The sequence below is a fragment of the Arctopsyche grandis genome, chromosome 6 (genome assembly GCF_051622035.1).
Source record: "Arctopsyche grandis isolate Sample6627 chromosome 6, ASM5162203v2, whole genome shotgun sequence".
Lineage (NCBI taxonomy): Eukaryota > Metazoa > Arthropoda > Insecta > Trichoptera > Hydropsychidae > Arctopsyche > Arctopsyche grandis.
The window spans coordinates 9,535,593-9,553,539 of NC_135360.1; the positions used below are offsets into that span (position 1 = coordinate 9,535,593).

The 17,947-nt window shown below is 34.2% G+C and overlaps 3 protein-coding genes and 1 long non-coding RNA gene across 5 annotated transcripts; 3 read left to right on the forward strand and 1 right to left on the reverse strand.

Annotated features, from left to right (window-relative positions):
* Window positions 1-170: 170 nt before the first annotated feature.
* Window positions 171-8,706, forward strand: Gnf1 (germ line transcription factor 1). Its single transcript, XM_077432825.1, has 18 exons — window positions 171-295; window positions 465-608; window positions 679-1,492; window positions 1,565-1,674; window positions 1,747-1,875; window positions 1,956-2,376; window positions 2,450-2,573; window positions 2,701-2,825; window positions 2,906-3,052; window positions 3,130-3,213; window positions 4,136-4,284; window positions 4,351-4,545; window positions 4,621-4,772; window positions 4,848-4,956; window positions 5,082-5,227; window positions 6,824-7,034; window positions 7,111-7,302; window positions 8,361-8,706. Exons 1-18 carry the CDS (start codon window positions 287-289, stop codon window positions 8,466-8,468), a joined length of 3,369 nt encoding a protein of 1,122 aa, XP_077288951.1. The 5' UTR covers window positions 171-286; the 3' UTR covers window positions 8,469-8,706.
* On the reverse strand, window positions 8,461-9,449 carry LOC143913179 (uncharacterized). The gene is made up of 2 exons (XR_013260692.1): window positions 9,123-9,449; window positions 8,461-9,044 (listed from the first exon to the last, which is right to left on the reverse strand). It is a non-coding gene; the product is annotated as an uncharacterized LOC143913179 (long non-coding RNA).
* Window positions 9,450-11,117: 1,668 nt separating this feature from the next.
* LOC143912810 (uncharacterized) lies at window positions 11,118-17,537 on the forward strand. Of its 2 annotated transcripts, none has more exons than XM_077432200.1 (3): window positions 11,118-12,140; window positions 15,168-15,301; window positions 15,578-17,537. In XM_077432200.1, the coding sequence occupies exons 2-3, from the start codon at window positions 15,251-15,253 to the stop codon at window positions 16,472-16,474; spliced, it is 948 nt and encodes a 315-aa protein (XP_077288326.1). In that variant the 5' UTR covers window positions 11,118-12,140; window positions 15,168-15,250; the 3' UTR covers window positions 16,475-17,537. The 2 variants fall into 2 exon arrangements, with proteins under 2 accessions (XP_077288326.1, XP_077288327.1); XM_077432201.1 differs by having other exon boundaries at window positions 11,122-12,140; window positions 15,122-15,301.
* On the forward strand, window positions 11,315-12,139 carry LOC143912575 (uncharacterized). The gene has a single exon (XM_077431863.1). The coding sequence runs from the start codon at window positions 11,315-11,317 to the stop codon at window positions 12,137-12,139; it is 825 nt and encodes a 274-aa protein (XP_077287989.1).
* Window positions 17,538-17,947: the final 410 nt, after the last annotated feature.

Consider the following 17,947-nt stretch of genomic DNA (forward strand, 5'->3'; position numbering starts at 1 on the left):
AAATGATCAACTCAACTATAAATCGCATTCTCATATTTTAAAAGAGTATGAAAAATATTAAATTAATTAGCTCGTCATTTTCACAGAGTTTACTAGTGAAATATTATTATTTGATTTCAAATATTGCATTTTTGTAATATAAGCTAACAGAGTCGGATTCTGATGTGCTACGACCAAAATACAAAATAGCGCGCTACTTTAGTTGTCAGATTGACAACTAGGCTGGTGTGTGAGGGATTTGCGTACAAAATTTTATTGCATTTTTGGTCCAGATCAGCTCTTCAAAATGTCCAAGGTCAGAATAATCGATTCAGTTTTTACCATTGTTAAATATTCATACATCGGAAATATTTTGCATTGACGATATATTTTATTTATGCAATCATGTTATCACTAAGTATTCCACACGATCGATAAGAAATGATTAATCAACTCTATAATATAAATATATTTTCCATTTCTAGGACATACGATCGTATTTCAGCATGGGTGCTAAAAGTAAAACCCAACAGACTCCTCAGACTTCTGTTGCCAAAAGAAAAAATTCTTCACTATCAGACGATGATGATGTCATTCCCCCAACACCGACTCCCAAGAAAGATGATCAGGTATGTCAGTGTTGTATAGTAATTAATTTTGTTTTGTATATTTGTGCAATTACAAATTCAAATATTTTAGGGGAAAAAGAAGAAGAGGAGGATGATTGTTGCTTCTGATTCTGATTCAGAAGAAGCGTTTGAATCAACCAAAAAATCAGATAAAACGAATCATGATGTTAAAAAAAACGGTACAGGTAAAGAAAAGTCTAAGGATGTGCCGAAACCAAAGATAAAAGAAGTCAAAGCCGCAGATATTTTTGGCAGTGCTCCCATACAACGAAAAGTTCCTCCGAAAAAATCAAACGATACTGATGAAAGATCCTTGAAAAGTGTGGGTAAAACTGAGGTCGAAGTACACTCTGACGATAATTTCAATAATACACTAATGCAATTGGATGACAAAAATAATAAAAAGGAAGAAAAAAAAGAAATAAAAATTAGTCCTATCAAAAAGCTACCTGAAAAACATACCCCAAAAGAAAACATTAAAAGTAGAGAAACTCCTAAGAAGAATAAACATTCATCAAATAGTACAATGAATAAAATTGACAATTTTGTTATTAAGTCTCCTGTTAAAACCCCACCTAAATCAAACGACGTAAATAGTTCTAGCAAAATTAGTCCAAATGATAAAATAAAATCAACAAAGGTAGAAGCATCAACACCTACAACTTCCAAAAAATCGTTTTTGGATCGAAAGAAAGACCTAAATGATAAAAATAAAGCTAAAAAAGATTTCTCAGATTTCATTAACGATGATGATGATAATCAATTAGCAAAGTTAGATGAAACACATATTGCCACAGATGAAAAACCAAATTTGCCACCGACAACTCCAGAAGTCAATAAGAAATCGAGAAAGCGAAAGATTTCTGAAAATGAAAAAACTCCTGGTATTTAATCATTTTATTTTTTTTGCAATTCATATTCAATCATCATCTAGTAATGTCTTTATGCAATTGCAGATGTCTTAGACGAGGAACGATTCGAGAAGAAGAGATACTCTGCCATGTTATATAAAAACTATCTCAATAGAAGCGGTCCAAAAAATCACGGAGCCAAGGAAATTCCACAGGTAAATTACTTTTAGATATTTTAAGCCATAAATTGGTAGTATTTTTTTAAATCAAAATTCTAATGTTTTTAGGGAAGTCCTGATTGCTTTAAAGGCTTGGCATTTTTGGTAACAGGAGTTTTAGAATCTTTTGAACGAGACGAAATAACCGATATCGTTCAGCGCTTCGGTGGCGAAATTAAATCAACCCTCAGTGGAAAAGTGTGTAATCATTTTCATTGATCTATTCGAATGTAAACGAAGAATAATTTTTATTTATAAATGTTTTTTTTTTTGTTCAGGTGACTCATCTTTTGTGTGGCGAAGATGCCGGCCCTGCTAAAATAGCAAAGGCTGAAAAACTTGGTACAAAAATCTTAACTGAAGATGATTTCTTAAGTTTAATCACACAAAGATCCGAATCTTCTGTAAAAAATGACAATAGCTCTAAAAAGAATGCGGTAGCATCATCAAAAAAGACACCTAAAGCTTCCGAAAAGAAGGCAAACATCAACAGTAACCATAGTAAATCACCAACTCCAAAAAAAGCATCCATTGTAGACTTAAAAAATAAATTCAGCAAGGATGCATGCAATAAAAAGATAAACAAACACACAAACGGAGAAGCGGAGACTGTTAATAATGCAAAGGGAAAGTCTGTCGAATTAAAAAAGGAACCTTCGATAAAAGTTGAAGAAAAAGAATGTACCAAAACCTCTAAAGGTATACAAATATTTTATTCAAACACCGAATGGTATAATTTTTTAAATGTAAATGTTATAATTTTAATTTATAGAAGCTCCAGAAGTGATTAGTATTAAAACAACCAATAGTTTAAATATGTCGTGGGTAGACAAATATCGACCCACAACAATGAAGCAAATAATCGGCCAACACGGAGATGCCAGTTGTGCTGCCAAGTATTAGTTTTATATATTTTCCTTCTTGTAAAGTGTGAATCTATATAAGCATAGTTACATGCATAAATATATGGACTCAGTTATATCGTTTATAAGCAAATTGAATCCTTATGTTTTCTAATTACAGACTAAACAAATGGCTAACAAAGTGGTATCAAAATAGACGTTTGAAATTAGCCCAACCGAATCCTTGGGCAAAAGGCGACGGTGGATATTATAAGGCAGCTCTTTTGAGCGGGTCTCCTGGAGTCGGTGAGAAAATGATAAATGTATCATTTCTTTTATGTATTATAGTGTATTTTTTACATTGAATTGGATCGATCTGTGTACAGGTAAAACGACGACAGTTTCCGTGGTCTGCAAAGAACTGGGCTTCGACACGGTCGAATTCAACGCGTCGGATACTAGAAGTAAAAATTTGATCAAAGAAAAGATCGCAGAACTCACTTGTACAAACTCGCTAGCGGGTTTTGTCAAAGGTGCATTATGATGACGCTAATTTTATTGTAATGTATTTATAATTTATTTTATACTTATATATTATTACATATTTAAGGCAAAGTTGGTAAAGGTGCCGTTTCTAAAAAGCATGTAATCATAATGGATGAAGTAGACGGAATGGCCGGAAATGAAGATAGAGGTATTGCATTGAATTCATTGCAATTTGATTTTAATACAACAGCTACAATAAAAGTTAACGGAATGGACTATTAAATCTTCAATAAATTTAACCTATTTAATTCGAATATGACAATATTTTTTGTTGCTTTTTTCTTGTTTATGAGATATGAGCATTTAAAAATTACGATTTTTGACTTTTACAGCCTCTAACTCAAAATCTAGTTTTGTTGTGCCAAAAGTGAGTATTAAAATCAATAGTCAGGTGTTTTTTCTATTGATTTTGATTTTTTATTCCTTTAAAATATTTCTAATTAATTATCTAGCGAATTTTAAAACTCAAAAATATACTTTTTTCTTACACATTTTTTTTCCGCCAATTTTTCAACCGACCAAATTTATAAGGATTGTTTTTTTATCGCGATATTTTATTTGTATTATCTTAACGTATCAATTCGAGTAGAAATGATTTAAAAAATGCTGTTGTATGTCTGATGCAAGAGCGAGATGAAGAATGAAGAATGCATCACTCCATCTTACTTGCTTACTCTCACTTATGAGCGATTCATATTGTAATTTAAAATCATTTACTACTCGAATTAGTACATTTAGATAAAATAAAAAAAAAATTAAGATTGAAAACCAACCCTTGTAAATGTAGTGAAATATATAACTAGTCCAATAAATGGATGATAGCATGAGAAACTTCTTATTTTATTTATTTAAGAATACTTGGGAAAGGTGGTTTGATAATAATACAGTAGTACATAAATACAAATATTAAATAAGATTTTATAAATAAGAAGAAACTAATAAAAAAATATTGTCATACTCGAATTCAGTGGGTAAAATTTAATAAAGATTGATCAGTCTACGCTCCGGTAAGTAAAAAACGTGTTTTTTTGTTCCGTGTAATTTATTAATTGACTTTTTTTTATATTTAGGTGGTATGCAAGAATTGATAACTTTAATAAAAACCACAGAAGTACCTATAATTTGTATTTGCAACGACAAGTCTTCAACAAAGATGAGATCTTTGGTCAATTACTGTTTTGATATATCGTTCGCCAAGCCAAAAGTTGAACAGATAAAGGTAATGCCGATTCTACATCAATCAAATGGTTAATATATACAGTTGAGTAATTTATTTGTTTTGTAGGCGGCCATGATGTCGATCTGCTTCAAAGAAGGTGTGAAAATATCGCCGAATTCGCTCTCGGAGCTCATTATTGGCGCCTCGCAAGACGTCAGACAAATATTGAACTTGCTGTCGATGTGGTCTGCCGATGAGAAGATAATGTCTGCAGATTCAGTGTCGAACGATTCCAAACATTCAAAAAAAGATATTAAATTGGTATGTACTGCATATACTGCGTTAATATTTGTTTTGATTTATTTAATACAATATTTAATGTATATTTACGTTCAGGGTCCGTGGACTGTTTGTCGTTCCGTATTCTCCGAAGAGGAACACAAAAACATGAGCATACACGACAAAAGTGACCTGTTCTTCCATGACTATAGTTTAGCTCCATTATTTGTTCAGCAAAACTATTTGAAAGTATCACCACACTGTCCCAAGTAAAATTCATTTATGTGTACATCTTAGTCAATTTAAATTATCATCGTAGATATTGATTCGACGCTTACTTTCAGGAACGAAGTTCTCGCTCGTTTCGCCGAAGCTGCTGATTCTATCAGTGCCGGAGACTTGGTTGATGCTAAAATAAGGAGAAGTATGGCTTGGGGTCTTCTTCCAACACAAGTAATATTAACATTATATTGTAGACTTTTCTGTAATGTTTATGTGTTATTTTTAAAGACTGATCTAAATCTTATGTTAACATTTCAACGTGGATACTAGAAGTCTTAGAACTGAATCTATTTCAGGCAATGTTCAGCTCTGTAATACCTGGTACGCTTCTCTCTGGACACATGCAAGGTCAGATAGATTTTCCCGCCTGGTTAGGACAGAACTCTCGTACGAGCAAAATGAATCGTCTTGCACAAGAAATACATTCTCATACAAGATTAAGGTAAATGTTTTGTGTATAAAATGTACAAGATGGGACAGAAACAATTATTTTAGGTAGTAATTTGAAAATGAACACTATAATTGAAAAGTTATCATTATTTAGCTAATTAAAAGCTAACCACATAAGTCTTTTTTGGAAGATAATGCCACTCAGTTAATATCCAGTGGACATAATTAAACCTATAATCCACAATTTTCCTCAGCTTAATATCTCAATTTTTTAAATTCTGGTATTCTGGAATGTTTTGGTTCCAACAATGGGCTATATGTGGATGGACTACAAATTTCCTTGCAATTCATCCAAAAAAAGTTTCCATATATCATATCTCTTTCTGAAAGACACTTGATTTATCAGTTTGCAATATCTTTCTATGGGCTATCTAGAGGAAGTGAATACTCATCGATCTAAAATTATCCAAGAGTTGAAGAATAGCTACAAATAATGAGTATTTTGAAATGTGGTGTTATCGGAGAATGTTGAAGATCTCCTGGAAGGAACATGTGAAGAACTAAAAAGTCCTCCAGCTGCTCCACAAAAATAGAGAGCTTCTTGTTACCGTAAAGCTTCGATAACTGGAATATTTTGGTCACAATTCATAACCCCGAGTATCGCCTTCTACAGATAATAATGGAAGGAAAAGTAGAGGGCAAATGGTGGCTTGGAAAAAAGAGGCTATCATGGCTTTGGAACATCAGAACGTAGATTGGGCTCGAAAAATTGTTTCAGCTTGCCCAAGATAGGGAAGAGTTTGCACAGGCTGTAAAAAATGTCTGCCCATGGTAGTCGCTTATGTCCGAATACGGTACAAAAAGTGTAAATCCAACAAATTTGAATGATTATGCTGGGAAATGTGTGCAACGTTCAACAAAATGCTGAGCCTTCTTGACTGACATTATTTTCAAAAGATTACTTTGTGGCATAATACTATTGTAACGTGGGAACACGAGAGAGAGTATCAGCTAAGTGCATTCGGGGATGAATAATGGAGACCCCCGAATTGGCTTAACGAGACTCAGCAAGTGCCCGCTAGAATTCTCAGAACCCAGGCGAGAGCGTGAGACTCACTTAAAACTGTATGTGCCCAGACAATAGATACATAAATGGATCGGGGAAGCTTTGGTGAGCAACTTGTTCTTTATATGCCAAATAAGATTATTCTGGAGCAATCGCTGGTTACGTGTGGAACTCCTGAATCATTCAATAGATGCTGTGAAGCGACTTTGGCCTTTCATTTGGATCCTGAACTCACCCCCTACGCAACACTATTATGGAGGCGAAAGGAATGAAATGCACGCTGTTTAATATGACGGCCAGGAAGGAAGTAAAGTGAGATGCACCAACATGGTCGAATCGGTCCCAACTTGCAGGATGGTGACCCAAACTCAACCATGTCGTAAACCACTATCTTATTTATTTATTTATTTAATAACAAGTTGCTAAAATCTTATGTGGTAAACTTTAATTTGACTAATGAATATTTAGTTGTCAATTAGTGTTCATTATCAAGATTGTTCACGAGATTGCTTCCGCTGAATTCTTTAATATGTATAGAGGTTACTTTCAATTTAGTTTAAATTAATTATATTTACTTTTTAGTACATCAGGTTCAAAGGAGTCTATACGTTTAGATTATGCCGCTCACATTAGAGACGCCGTTTTAAATCCGTTAATCCAAGGCGCCGATGGTGTCCAAGATGCAGTCGACACATTGCAAGCATATCATTTGCTAAGGGAAGATCTCGATTCGCTGATAGAGCTTAGCAAATGGCCTAGACAAAATGATAAAAGCGCTCTGATCGATTCTAAGGTTGTCGTCGTGTACTTAAAAATATTTTTGTTTATGTTTTTTTCAGGTGATGATATTTTTTATGTGCGGTTTTCAGGTAAAGTCTGCTATGACTCGGAAGTATAATAAAGAGGCTACGCCGCTGCCATATTCTCAAGTGAGCTTTAAGAAAAGTCAGTCAGTGTTGAGTAAAGATTCGGATATTGATGAATTCGTGGAATCTGAAAACACAGAACCAGCTGATGACGATAATGAAGATAGTGATTTGGAGAATGATGCCATGGTCAAGGTAATTAGTTTTTATTATGTTGTACTAGCCATATATACGCTTTTGATGTTCCTATGTGAAATAAAACACACCGCTAATTCTGTATTGATTTAAAACAAACTAATAGTCGTTTGTTCTTATATTACAGTTGTAATATATTTTGGCTAGTTGGAATATATTCCATCTAACCTGGTACCAGAGAATTTTTATATTAATAGAATTGGCTTTAGGCGTCATATTGTTGTCAAGTGACGATTGTCCACAGACAATTCTAAATAATTTTAGCATCAGTCGTTTTTGATGCTTGGTGCTCGACGTACGTACGATAAAAACTTCTCTGCTTGTTTATATTACTCGCAAGATGGGCAAGCATCGGTAAAAATTGCACAATGAATTCAAAAACACAATAAACAACATGGGATACATTTTTATAAGTAAATTGATCTGATTGTATTCCGTGCGTTGTAGCGTATTTATAGAGACGTACCGCAACAATTATTTGTTCGTAAGGACCCTTCTATTATTATTACATTTCTCTGGCTGGTATCAACTATAGGTATATTTGAAGTGTATTTTCATTTGTAATATATTGACTAGTTGAAATATATTCCAATATGACCTAGAACGCCAGTTGTAATATATTACAACTGAAAATACACTTTGACTGTAACATCTAAAATATAATTTCGAAAGAAGAGTAAGGTTGTCAGGTTTGATTGGGAGCTTCAAAAATAAATCAAAGTTTCTATGACGATGGTTGAATATAATTTTTTTTTTCGATTCAAATAAATTTAATAAAAAAACTAATGAATGTTTACTATTAGATTAATCATGTTTAAGCGGTTTATATAACAAATACCGAGTGAAGCCGGGTGACAACACTAGTATACATATATTTGCGTTATAAAAAAATGAGAAAGGGCAAAAAAATCATATTCATATTAAATGCAAGAGATTTTTTAAGTTGTGGGAGATAGTTTTTATGGCCAAATCGCACCATCGTATTTATCGTATAAAATTTTAATGTTCTTTTGTTTCAGAATTGAATAAATGTGTAATAATTTTATTTTATTTTCTAGAAAACGAAAAGAGTTAATACCACAAGTAAACCTGAAAAAGCAACTACTTCAAAAAATCCCAGCAAACAAAAGGAAAAGAAAGATAAAGGAAAATCAAAAAAAAAATAGAATAACATTTAATCACTCGTATTGAATCAGTATTTTATTTTATAATTCATTATTTATTTATTTGATAAAATGTTTAATCAGTTGTGAATCAACCCACTCTGAAAATCATGCACGAAGAAAATTTTGAATCGATAACTTACACATATTTTTATACCATTGTTTTGGTCATACGACTTTATAAATTTTTGAATGTAATGACACGTATTTGTAAATATTGCAACATTAAAAATATTCCGCCAAATGCATCGCATTATTTCAATATAACAGAAACACAAAATACATTTCAAACTTTTATTGAACGCAAATCTTAAGAGCTACACAATTATTTACAAAACTTCGTGTTCGAATGGGTAGGCGGGCTAATTCTTGTGGATGTATGCAACTCGCGGATCGTCTGATCTCATGATGACGATGGATTGTTTGTAGCGCCTGTTGTCGCCGTCGTTTTTTACGTATTTGTAGACACCGTAACATCCAAGCGGTACAGATACAACGGCAGCGCTGAAGGCTAACATAACTTCGGGAATTTCATTCCAACCTTGTCTCCACAGTGGGCCGATCTTCGAAATTAAAGACCTGCAAACGTCAAGAACAAAATTAATGTTTGATATTATCTACAGTTTAAATTTGAATGGACAAGGCCAAAATAAATACATTTCGACAAACTATTGATTGACTCAATAACACTAGGGAACGAAGCTGTCCACTCTTCTTATGCAACCAGAAATTGAACTGACAGGTGGTGGCCGTAAGTGATCCCAATACGACCATGCTGTAGGTAAGTTTTGTTGGTAAACGGACTACTAGTCATATGTGAACCAGTCACAGGACAATCGGTCACACGTGATCACCCGTCACACTAAAACTGGTCACGAGAAAACTGGTGACACCCTAAAATCGGTCACGAAAAGACTGGTTGATCGATTTTAGGGTGTGACGGGTGATCATGTGTGACCGATCTAGAGTGACCAGTTGTCCTGTGACCGGTTTACATTTGACTAGTAATCACCGAACCGTTTTGCTGTCATGCAGGAAATCATTTATATTTATTTATTTATTATTTATTATATAGCAAATTGCTAATGAATTATTTCACAATTTTACAACAATTGCAAACTTAAACTAACAACTATACTCTAACATATGTACTTGACAAAATTATCAAAACTATAATTAATAAATCTAAAATAATACAATAAAATTCAACATAGCATTTTATCAAACTTATTATACATATAGAATTACGTTTTCTTCCACAGATGTATGCATTAACACCCTTCAAGAAAGCACCAATGTTATAAGCATCTCTAATGCTCTCAGGAAGGGCATTGTATATTTGAACACCTCTGTTGAAAACACCTCCTGCAGTTCTTGCTTTCTCAACTTTTCCTATAATTAATTTATTCCTATTTCTAGTGTTATAGCTATGCAAATCTCTATTCCTGACTATGTAATTATTAAAATACTTGGTTAAATAATATGGTTCGGTGATTATTCCGCACAAAAGGATCTCACGTGCACGTCACTAGAATCTTGACCAGGGATCATCTGGCACCCGAAAATTCCATCCATTATGATATTTTACCCACGTGAAATATCATACTAACGAGAACTCTAGTGCCATATTTTTATTTTTATTTTTTACATATTCTAGTGTATGGATTTATTTTTTCATAGTCCTGCGTTAATTGAAGTATTGAGAAATATTTTTTTGGAAAAAAATTCCTGGTTTTAAATTTGAAAAAATAATGATCTCCTTAGTTATATTTATTTATTTTATTATATGTACACATACAAATTTACCAGGAAGGCTTAACAGGTAAACCCCAATGCGCCTTCCTCGTCAATTACAAACAATGCAGCATTTTTATTACATAAGTCGGTGAATTACGAGACACTGAAAACTCTAAACTAACGAGACATCTATGAATTTGAACATAAATTTTATTGTATATGAATCATACTTAAATAGTGGTGACATAGTAAGTAGGAAGGTTTTTAGCCAATTTAATCAGGAACCGTTTCAACAATGAAATCAGAAAAATTGGCAAACTCTAATAGGAAACGATTGACCTGGAGTCACAAATATCCAAGTCTGACCAGCAGCATTACAGAAAATACTCGGAATAAATTCTTTTCAATCGAGGTCGATCGGGATCGAACCCGGCGTCCTCTCGGTGCTAAGCAAAAGCCAAAGAGCCATACTGCTGGCTAATCCGTATTCGCGATTTTCGTCGCAAATATCGTCGTTTGCGCGATCGCAATGTGCGATAACGTCCATTTACCCATTTATATACGTATGTAAAGGAAAAAAATTGTTGTGTATCGGGTGATTATTCCGTACACGAATACTGCCGACAGATTTTTCCAGACACAGTGATTCTTAACACTCCCGATTATTTATTATTGTTGTGTATTAAAATCCATACGACCAAACATGATTAACGTATACAACGATTTTGTATTTTTTGGTATATATATAAATTATATATAAAAACTGGTTTGGGGATTATTCCGCACAAAGCGTTCTCGCAAAAGTCACTAAATTTAGTGTGACGGGTGATCACGTGTGACCGATCTAGAGCGACCGGTTGTCCTGTGACCGGTTCACATTTGACTCGTAATCACCGAACCATTGTTTTTAGAGTGGTAGTAAACGTGAGTCAAGTGCAGACACAACGTCAACAGATGGCGCAGTCTCACCACTGACGTTAAGCGTGCGTTTGTTGACAGCTCGGTACTAGTGCGTTTGCCAATAATTGTAGATGTCAATAGTGCGTTTCAGTACGATTGTAAATTTAACTTAATTGTTGACATTATTGGCCAATTGTATGGTTCTGGGAATAATGGCGTACATGAGCCTTAAATCAATATTTCGTTTAGTGTACGACGATGAAACGGCTGTAGCTTTTCTACAAATGCAAAACATACTACCGCGGGAACGACTGTGTGCAAACGGACATCTGATGAAATTGTTGTTTAACAATGAAGGCCAACTCTGGCGCTGCTATAAACGAGATTGCCGGAACAAAAAAGGAATTCGAAAAGATACATGGCTTCAAAATTCCAGATTACCCTTGGACACGGTTGTGCATTTCATCTATTGCTGGGCTAACGAACTGACGAGCATAAAATTTTGCGCAAGAGAATTGGAAATGTCACAATCAACAGTCGTCGATTGGAACAATTATTTACGTGAGGTGTGTGTGTGGCGAGTAGAGCAAGCATTCACCGAAATCGGTGGAGAAGGAATGGTTGTCGAAATTGACGAAAGTCAATTCGTTCGTCGAGGGACTCTCCCTCGACAGTGGATTTTTGCAGGACTCTGTCGGGAAACGAAAGAGTGTTTCGTCGTCAAAGTCCCCGATTGTTCGATCGAGACTCTCGTGCCGATTATCAGGGAACGAATAAGGGCCGGTTCTAATATCGTCTCAGATTGCTGGCAAGCGTACAAGGATATCTCGATGAATGAGTATTATTTCGTCGATCCTAAGAAGTTCGCCAACACCCAACAGATTTGGGGTCCTGTCAAATGGGGAGATAACCGGAGGCGAGGAACCCACAAGGACTTTACGGACTCGTATCTGGCTGAGTTTATCTGGCGATCGAAGCTGAATGGACGCGACCCCTTCGAGACTATTCTACAAGACATATCTTCGTTTCCACTATGAGGTAATAATATGTCAGTACGCTTACGCTTACGCCATCTGTTGACAGCGAATGCGTAACGTAACGAATGGTATTTGAGCGCGGAGCCAAGCTGCTAAACAAGTACCGTATTATGGTGCTTACGGACTAAACCAACGACGATTTTGGGCCAACTTTTTAACCAGCAGTAGCGTACAAAATATCGAAATAAAAATTAAATTTTAAAATTGAAATTAAATATCAAAATCAAGCTAAAGAGCGAGATTGAGCTAAAATTAGATCATCGTTGATGTTTTGAATTACAACAATGTTTTGAATTACGACGATACCGCATTTAAAACCAGAGAAATATTATAATTTCTCTGCGTACGAGCGAAAAAAAATAGTGTTAAAGTCGTCACGAGATGTTACTGTATTTCCACTTGGATGATCGATAAAAAAATAACAATTCATAAAAAAACGCGGTGTCGGATGTCGGTGATTTGTCAAAGGGTTTTTTTTCTTTCGTCGAAATAAAATTAATAATCACACATTATCCGATAAATTTTAACTCTGAAATTATTTAATTACTTGATTTATTTCGACGAGAGAAACAATTGAAGAATAAAAAAATCCGTTTGATGTGACTGACAACACCCCGGGTTAGCAAAAATCGTTGGATCACCCATACTAATACATGATATATTCTCAGTAACTGCGCATTACGGGGAAGTAAAAATAATAATTCTTTGATTTTTTTTCGATCTTAGTGCGTATCTTCGTAAGTCAAACAAAAGTCGAGGATTACCTGTATGTGATTGTTGATGATCTAATTTTAGGTCAATCTCGAAAATTTATTTAAATTGTGCATGTTCTGTTTTAACTTTCAATATTTAATTTTAATTTTAATATAATGATTATAATTTTATTTTGATACTTGAATTTAATTTTAATATAATAATAATAGTTTTAATTTTGATATTTAATTTCAATTTTTAAATTTAATTTTTATTTCGATATTTTGTACGCTACTGGTTTTTAAAGTTGGCCTGTGGGCCGTTCGTTGGCTTGGTGCGTACGCACCATCAAATGTATATATAGACCAGGGATTGCCAATCTCTGTGCCCGTGAGCGCATGTGCGACCGCGGAGCTATTTGTAACTACATAGCTCGATTAATAAACAGCTTTTTAAGAGCATTCAAGGCTAAGATACAGTTTTAGATAAATGATTTTTCATTTTCATTGTTTCTTTATAAATATGAAGAAATCGAAAATTCGGTACTTATTGGTTGTATGAGCGTAACCGAATATCAACACTTAACTTCTGATTATTGGCGAGCCTACCAAACAACTGAACCCAAGAAAGAAGGTTTTAGCTAATACAAAGTGAACTATAGCTACAATTTCGTTGACGTGCATGCGCAAAATATACTTACATAGAGGTAGAAAGATTATAGGGGTCTACAAAATGGCGTATCAAAAAATATCGCGATACGGCTCGTCAACACAATGTGTTGACGAGCCGTATCGCGATATTTTCCATGTCATGGAAAGTTATTTTGCAGAGTTTATGTGGTGGGATATACAAGTGTGTATACTGGATGCTCAGTTGCGCCCATATAACCGATAAGTACCGAAATTGTTAATGATAAAGTTTGTATTACTTAATGAATAAATTTTGATTAGATTGGCTTATTTAAACGTTCATGGGTAATGCGCTCACCGACATAATGTTTCCGATAAAAGGCTCACGCGGCAGTACGTTCACGGATGAAATTTTCATACGAAATAACGTTCACGCGACAGAACAAATACCCAAAAAACGTTCATATATTAAAAACCAAAAGAATTCAGTGAAACGTGTGGTGACGAAGATTTAAACGTTATCCTTTCACATCTGTAATTCGATTGAAAATTCTTATGATAAAGTTTGTATTTGCCAAAAAACTTTCGATTAGACTGGCTTATTTAATATACAAATGTCTATTAATCTGTGAAATAATAACGTGTAAATCTTTGTTACTACACTTTCATTGAATTCTTGAACTTTTTCTTTTTGTAAAAAAAATCGTTTTTTAATGTAAGAACGTTTTGTGAATGAATACTTTGTCGCGTGAACGTTTTGTGAGTGTTCGTTTTGTCACGTGAACGTTCTTTCGAGTGAACGGTTTCTCTGTGAATCTTTTATCGGGTATATTATGCCGGTGAGTGTTTTGTCCGGGAACGTTTTTTCGCGGAACCACTACCTTGTTAAAAATATACTAAAAAAAAGTTTGTTGACCGTTCATTATTATTTATAATTCGGTGATTATTTCGCAAAAAGCGATCTCGCGCACGTCACTAATATCTCGATCACGAAACATCTGGCACTCAAAAACTCCATCAATCGAAAGCTGTACACGCGAAATATTGTACTAACGAGAACTCGAGTACCAGATATTCCGTATTCGCGATTTTTGTGGGAACGATTGTCGTGTGCGCGATCAAAATTTGCAGAATAATTCGTTTACCATTATTTATATAGTACACCGTTTTTTTGAATCTTTATTTAGTTTTTTTTTAACTACTGATATAAATATACAATTTTTTATTTTCAAGTATTTTTCATAGAAGAAATTTTTTATTTGTATAACTGATAAGCATAGAAGTAGAATGCATAGAATGGTCATTGTTAACAAAAGTATCGTCTAAAAGCGAGCCTTCGAAGAGAGAGACGGAAAGTCAGAAGAGATACAAAAGAGAGAGAGAGACGAAGTTTAGCAAACAATGAACAAACTCTACCGCGCAGAGTTTTTGTAGCAACATTTTTGGAGGCTGAGAGCGATTCTATGCATTCTACTTCTATGCTGATAAGTAATGTTTATCAACCATTCATATACATACTTGATATTTTGGTAAGTTAACATATTTTTTTTATATTATAGTCCAAAGACCTAAACTGTACATAAACAACTGACAATTAACCAGATCGATGTCTAAAAAACCGTCAACGAATATAGTGTTTTTCTTAATCCTTTTATTGCAGAATGAAATTGATTGAACATGGCCGTATTTAAAGATGTTTCAATCAGTTTTAGCGCCAATGATAGCAAGCAGTTCAACTTTCATTTGACACTGACAGGTCAATCTGACATTTCGATTGAATTTGAACGCGATGGTGCAAGAGTTTTGTATTCTGCGATGTTTCAGATGCGAGACATTTCAGGTATTTTTTCAGACAGCAATTTAGAAATTTTGGAAATGCCATATCCAACCATAAATATAACAATTTAAATATCTTATTATGTCTTTCTGCTACTTACCGAGTACTTCTTAAAATTTTTTATCTTTATCCTTGAGCCGAAACCTAACCTATGAATTATTCAAGGATTCAAAACCAAGAAGGAGACTATGGCATTTACTTACCTTTGTAATATAATAGCTACTTATAATATGGTATTAATCTTATTTATTTTTACGCGTTCATTTGTCATTGTTACAGGTTCAAATTGTAAAAAAATCCAACAAATGGGAGTGCAAAATGTGCGGAATTAAGCAATCGCTCAAGCAAGTATATGGCAAGGGTACTAGCAAAGATTGTCGGCACCACGCACAGAAATTAAATGAACTTAGAATAATAGGAGAATTTCCTATCGCCAATTCTATCGATTCTGAAATAACTGTGGATTCGAATAACGTCACTGTTGATGATGCAAATAATAGTTCCGAAATTGGCATATCGAATCCTAAAGTACCCAATAAATGGAGTAAGTATATCGATGAAGAAATTGCAGAAAAAGCCAATGATGATGACGGTGATGTTGTAGATGGTGTTCGATATGTTTTAAATATACCGCAAAAAGATAGGAAAAGGAAAAGTAAGTCTGATGATAATATTGTTAAAAAAGTGTGTTTGAATCCAGAAAGTAATAATTACCAGAATTGCAATACAGATGATAACACCGAACAATCTCTAAATGAAAATTACATACAAACCAATTCTCAAACTGTGATGTGTGATGATGAATCTCCGGCAGATTTCAAACAGAGTGTAATTCAACATGAGAAAAATGTGTCTTTTGAAGAACCAAAGTGCCCTTCGACGTTTAAAGAGAAACCCATCGATAAAAATAATAAATGGGCCAAATATATTGAAGAATCAGACGATTCAGGTGCGGAAACGTTCGAAGACATCTCAATTCGTAACGGATATCAAGCAGGAAAAATCAATTCCGATGCTGACGTCGGTTCCCCAAAGTATCCTTTGCAACAAACTAATACGTATCCTCAAGATACATCGCTGATTAATAATGATATCCCGAAGAGCAGTGGCAGCAAATTATTCGACGTGTTTAACAATGATGATGATTTAAACTTGGATGAAATCTTCAATATTTAATTTTCGCTAACGAAAATTCGTTTTATGAAAATAAATTATATTTAATTTTTACGTTTCAATAAACAAATGAATATTTTTTGATTTTGCGGTTCATTTATATAAATATGTTTATGTATACTCGGCTTCGCTCAGTATTTATAACATGTATTTTGTTTTTTTTTTATTATATGAATTAAAAAAAATGAATATTTAACGAATTACACACACACAACGGTCTTTGTTTTATATATAAGATACAGGGGTGCCTATTGGTCAAACGGGCGCATTCGAGAATCGATTATACACACTTACTCTAACACATGTAAATACACAACAGTTACATGAATGACCTTAAGATGTCGCAAACAGTTTTAGTAAAGTGACAGTATTAACAGTATTAAATTATTAAAGTATTAATTGACAGTACGCAACCAGTGATTGTCGTTACATAAAATAATGTCGATAAAATTTGCAAACGCATTTCCTAAATTATTTTATTATACAACTTATCAGTGGCAGCGATGAATCGGATTGTGATAAAGCTCGTTGACCGAATGCAAACAAAAATATATCGTGAAGTTCAGTATTGTCTTATTGCAGGGAGAATCTCTTCAAATGAATCTTGATTTTGTATTAAGTATATGCCACCACATATATACATACATGGGTCCGTTACCGAAAGTTGACGCAATCAAATGCGCTTGTGTACTGTATGAATAGGTGTATAGCATGCTGTCACACTGCATTCAATAATAACAAAAAGACGTTCTGTTTCTTTCGCACGCATGTGCAGAGTATGAGAACGCGCCAACTCTCGGTAACAGGCCGTTACTGCAAAATAACTTTTCATGTGTTGACGAGACGTACCAGGATGCTTTACATGATTTTACTAAAACTGTTTGCGACACCTAGATGTCATTCTTGTAACTGCCGTGTATTTATATAAACCGGGCCGCACTCTGTGACTTTGTTGTTCACTCATCCGTCACCCCACTCGGGCAAATACATAGAAGCGATAAAGAATCTGCTCACTAATACCTATAAGAGTTTTCAATACTCAATAATACAGACACACATGTTCATAGTTTTTTCACTATGTGGTCGCCAGCAACTAATAATAATCGAGTGTTGCACCCCCCCCAATACAATGATGTACATTTTGAGGGACTGAGCTGGTCACTCAAGCAATACAATTTGACAATCAAGATTTTGAAAATTTTTTGAAAATTTGACAATCAATTAGACAATCAAGATTTCATTGCTTGGGCAACTAGTGAGTTGCCTTGTGTGCCATGTTCCATACAACTGCTTACATTTGATCTGGTCGCGTAACATTTGTGTGGCCGTGCTCTTAGTATATTCCATGCTCGGATGCGTCCGTATAACCAACAGATATCGATACGGGAAATATGTATGTATGTATATATAATATAAAAAAATATACTACAATCGTTCAACATTTATTTCTACAAGAATCAATTCAAAATCACCCAT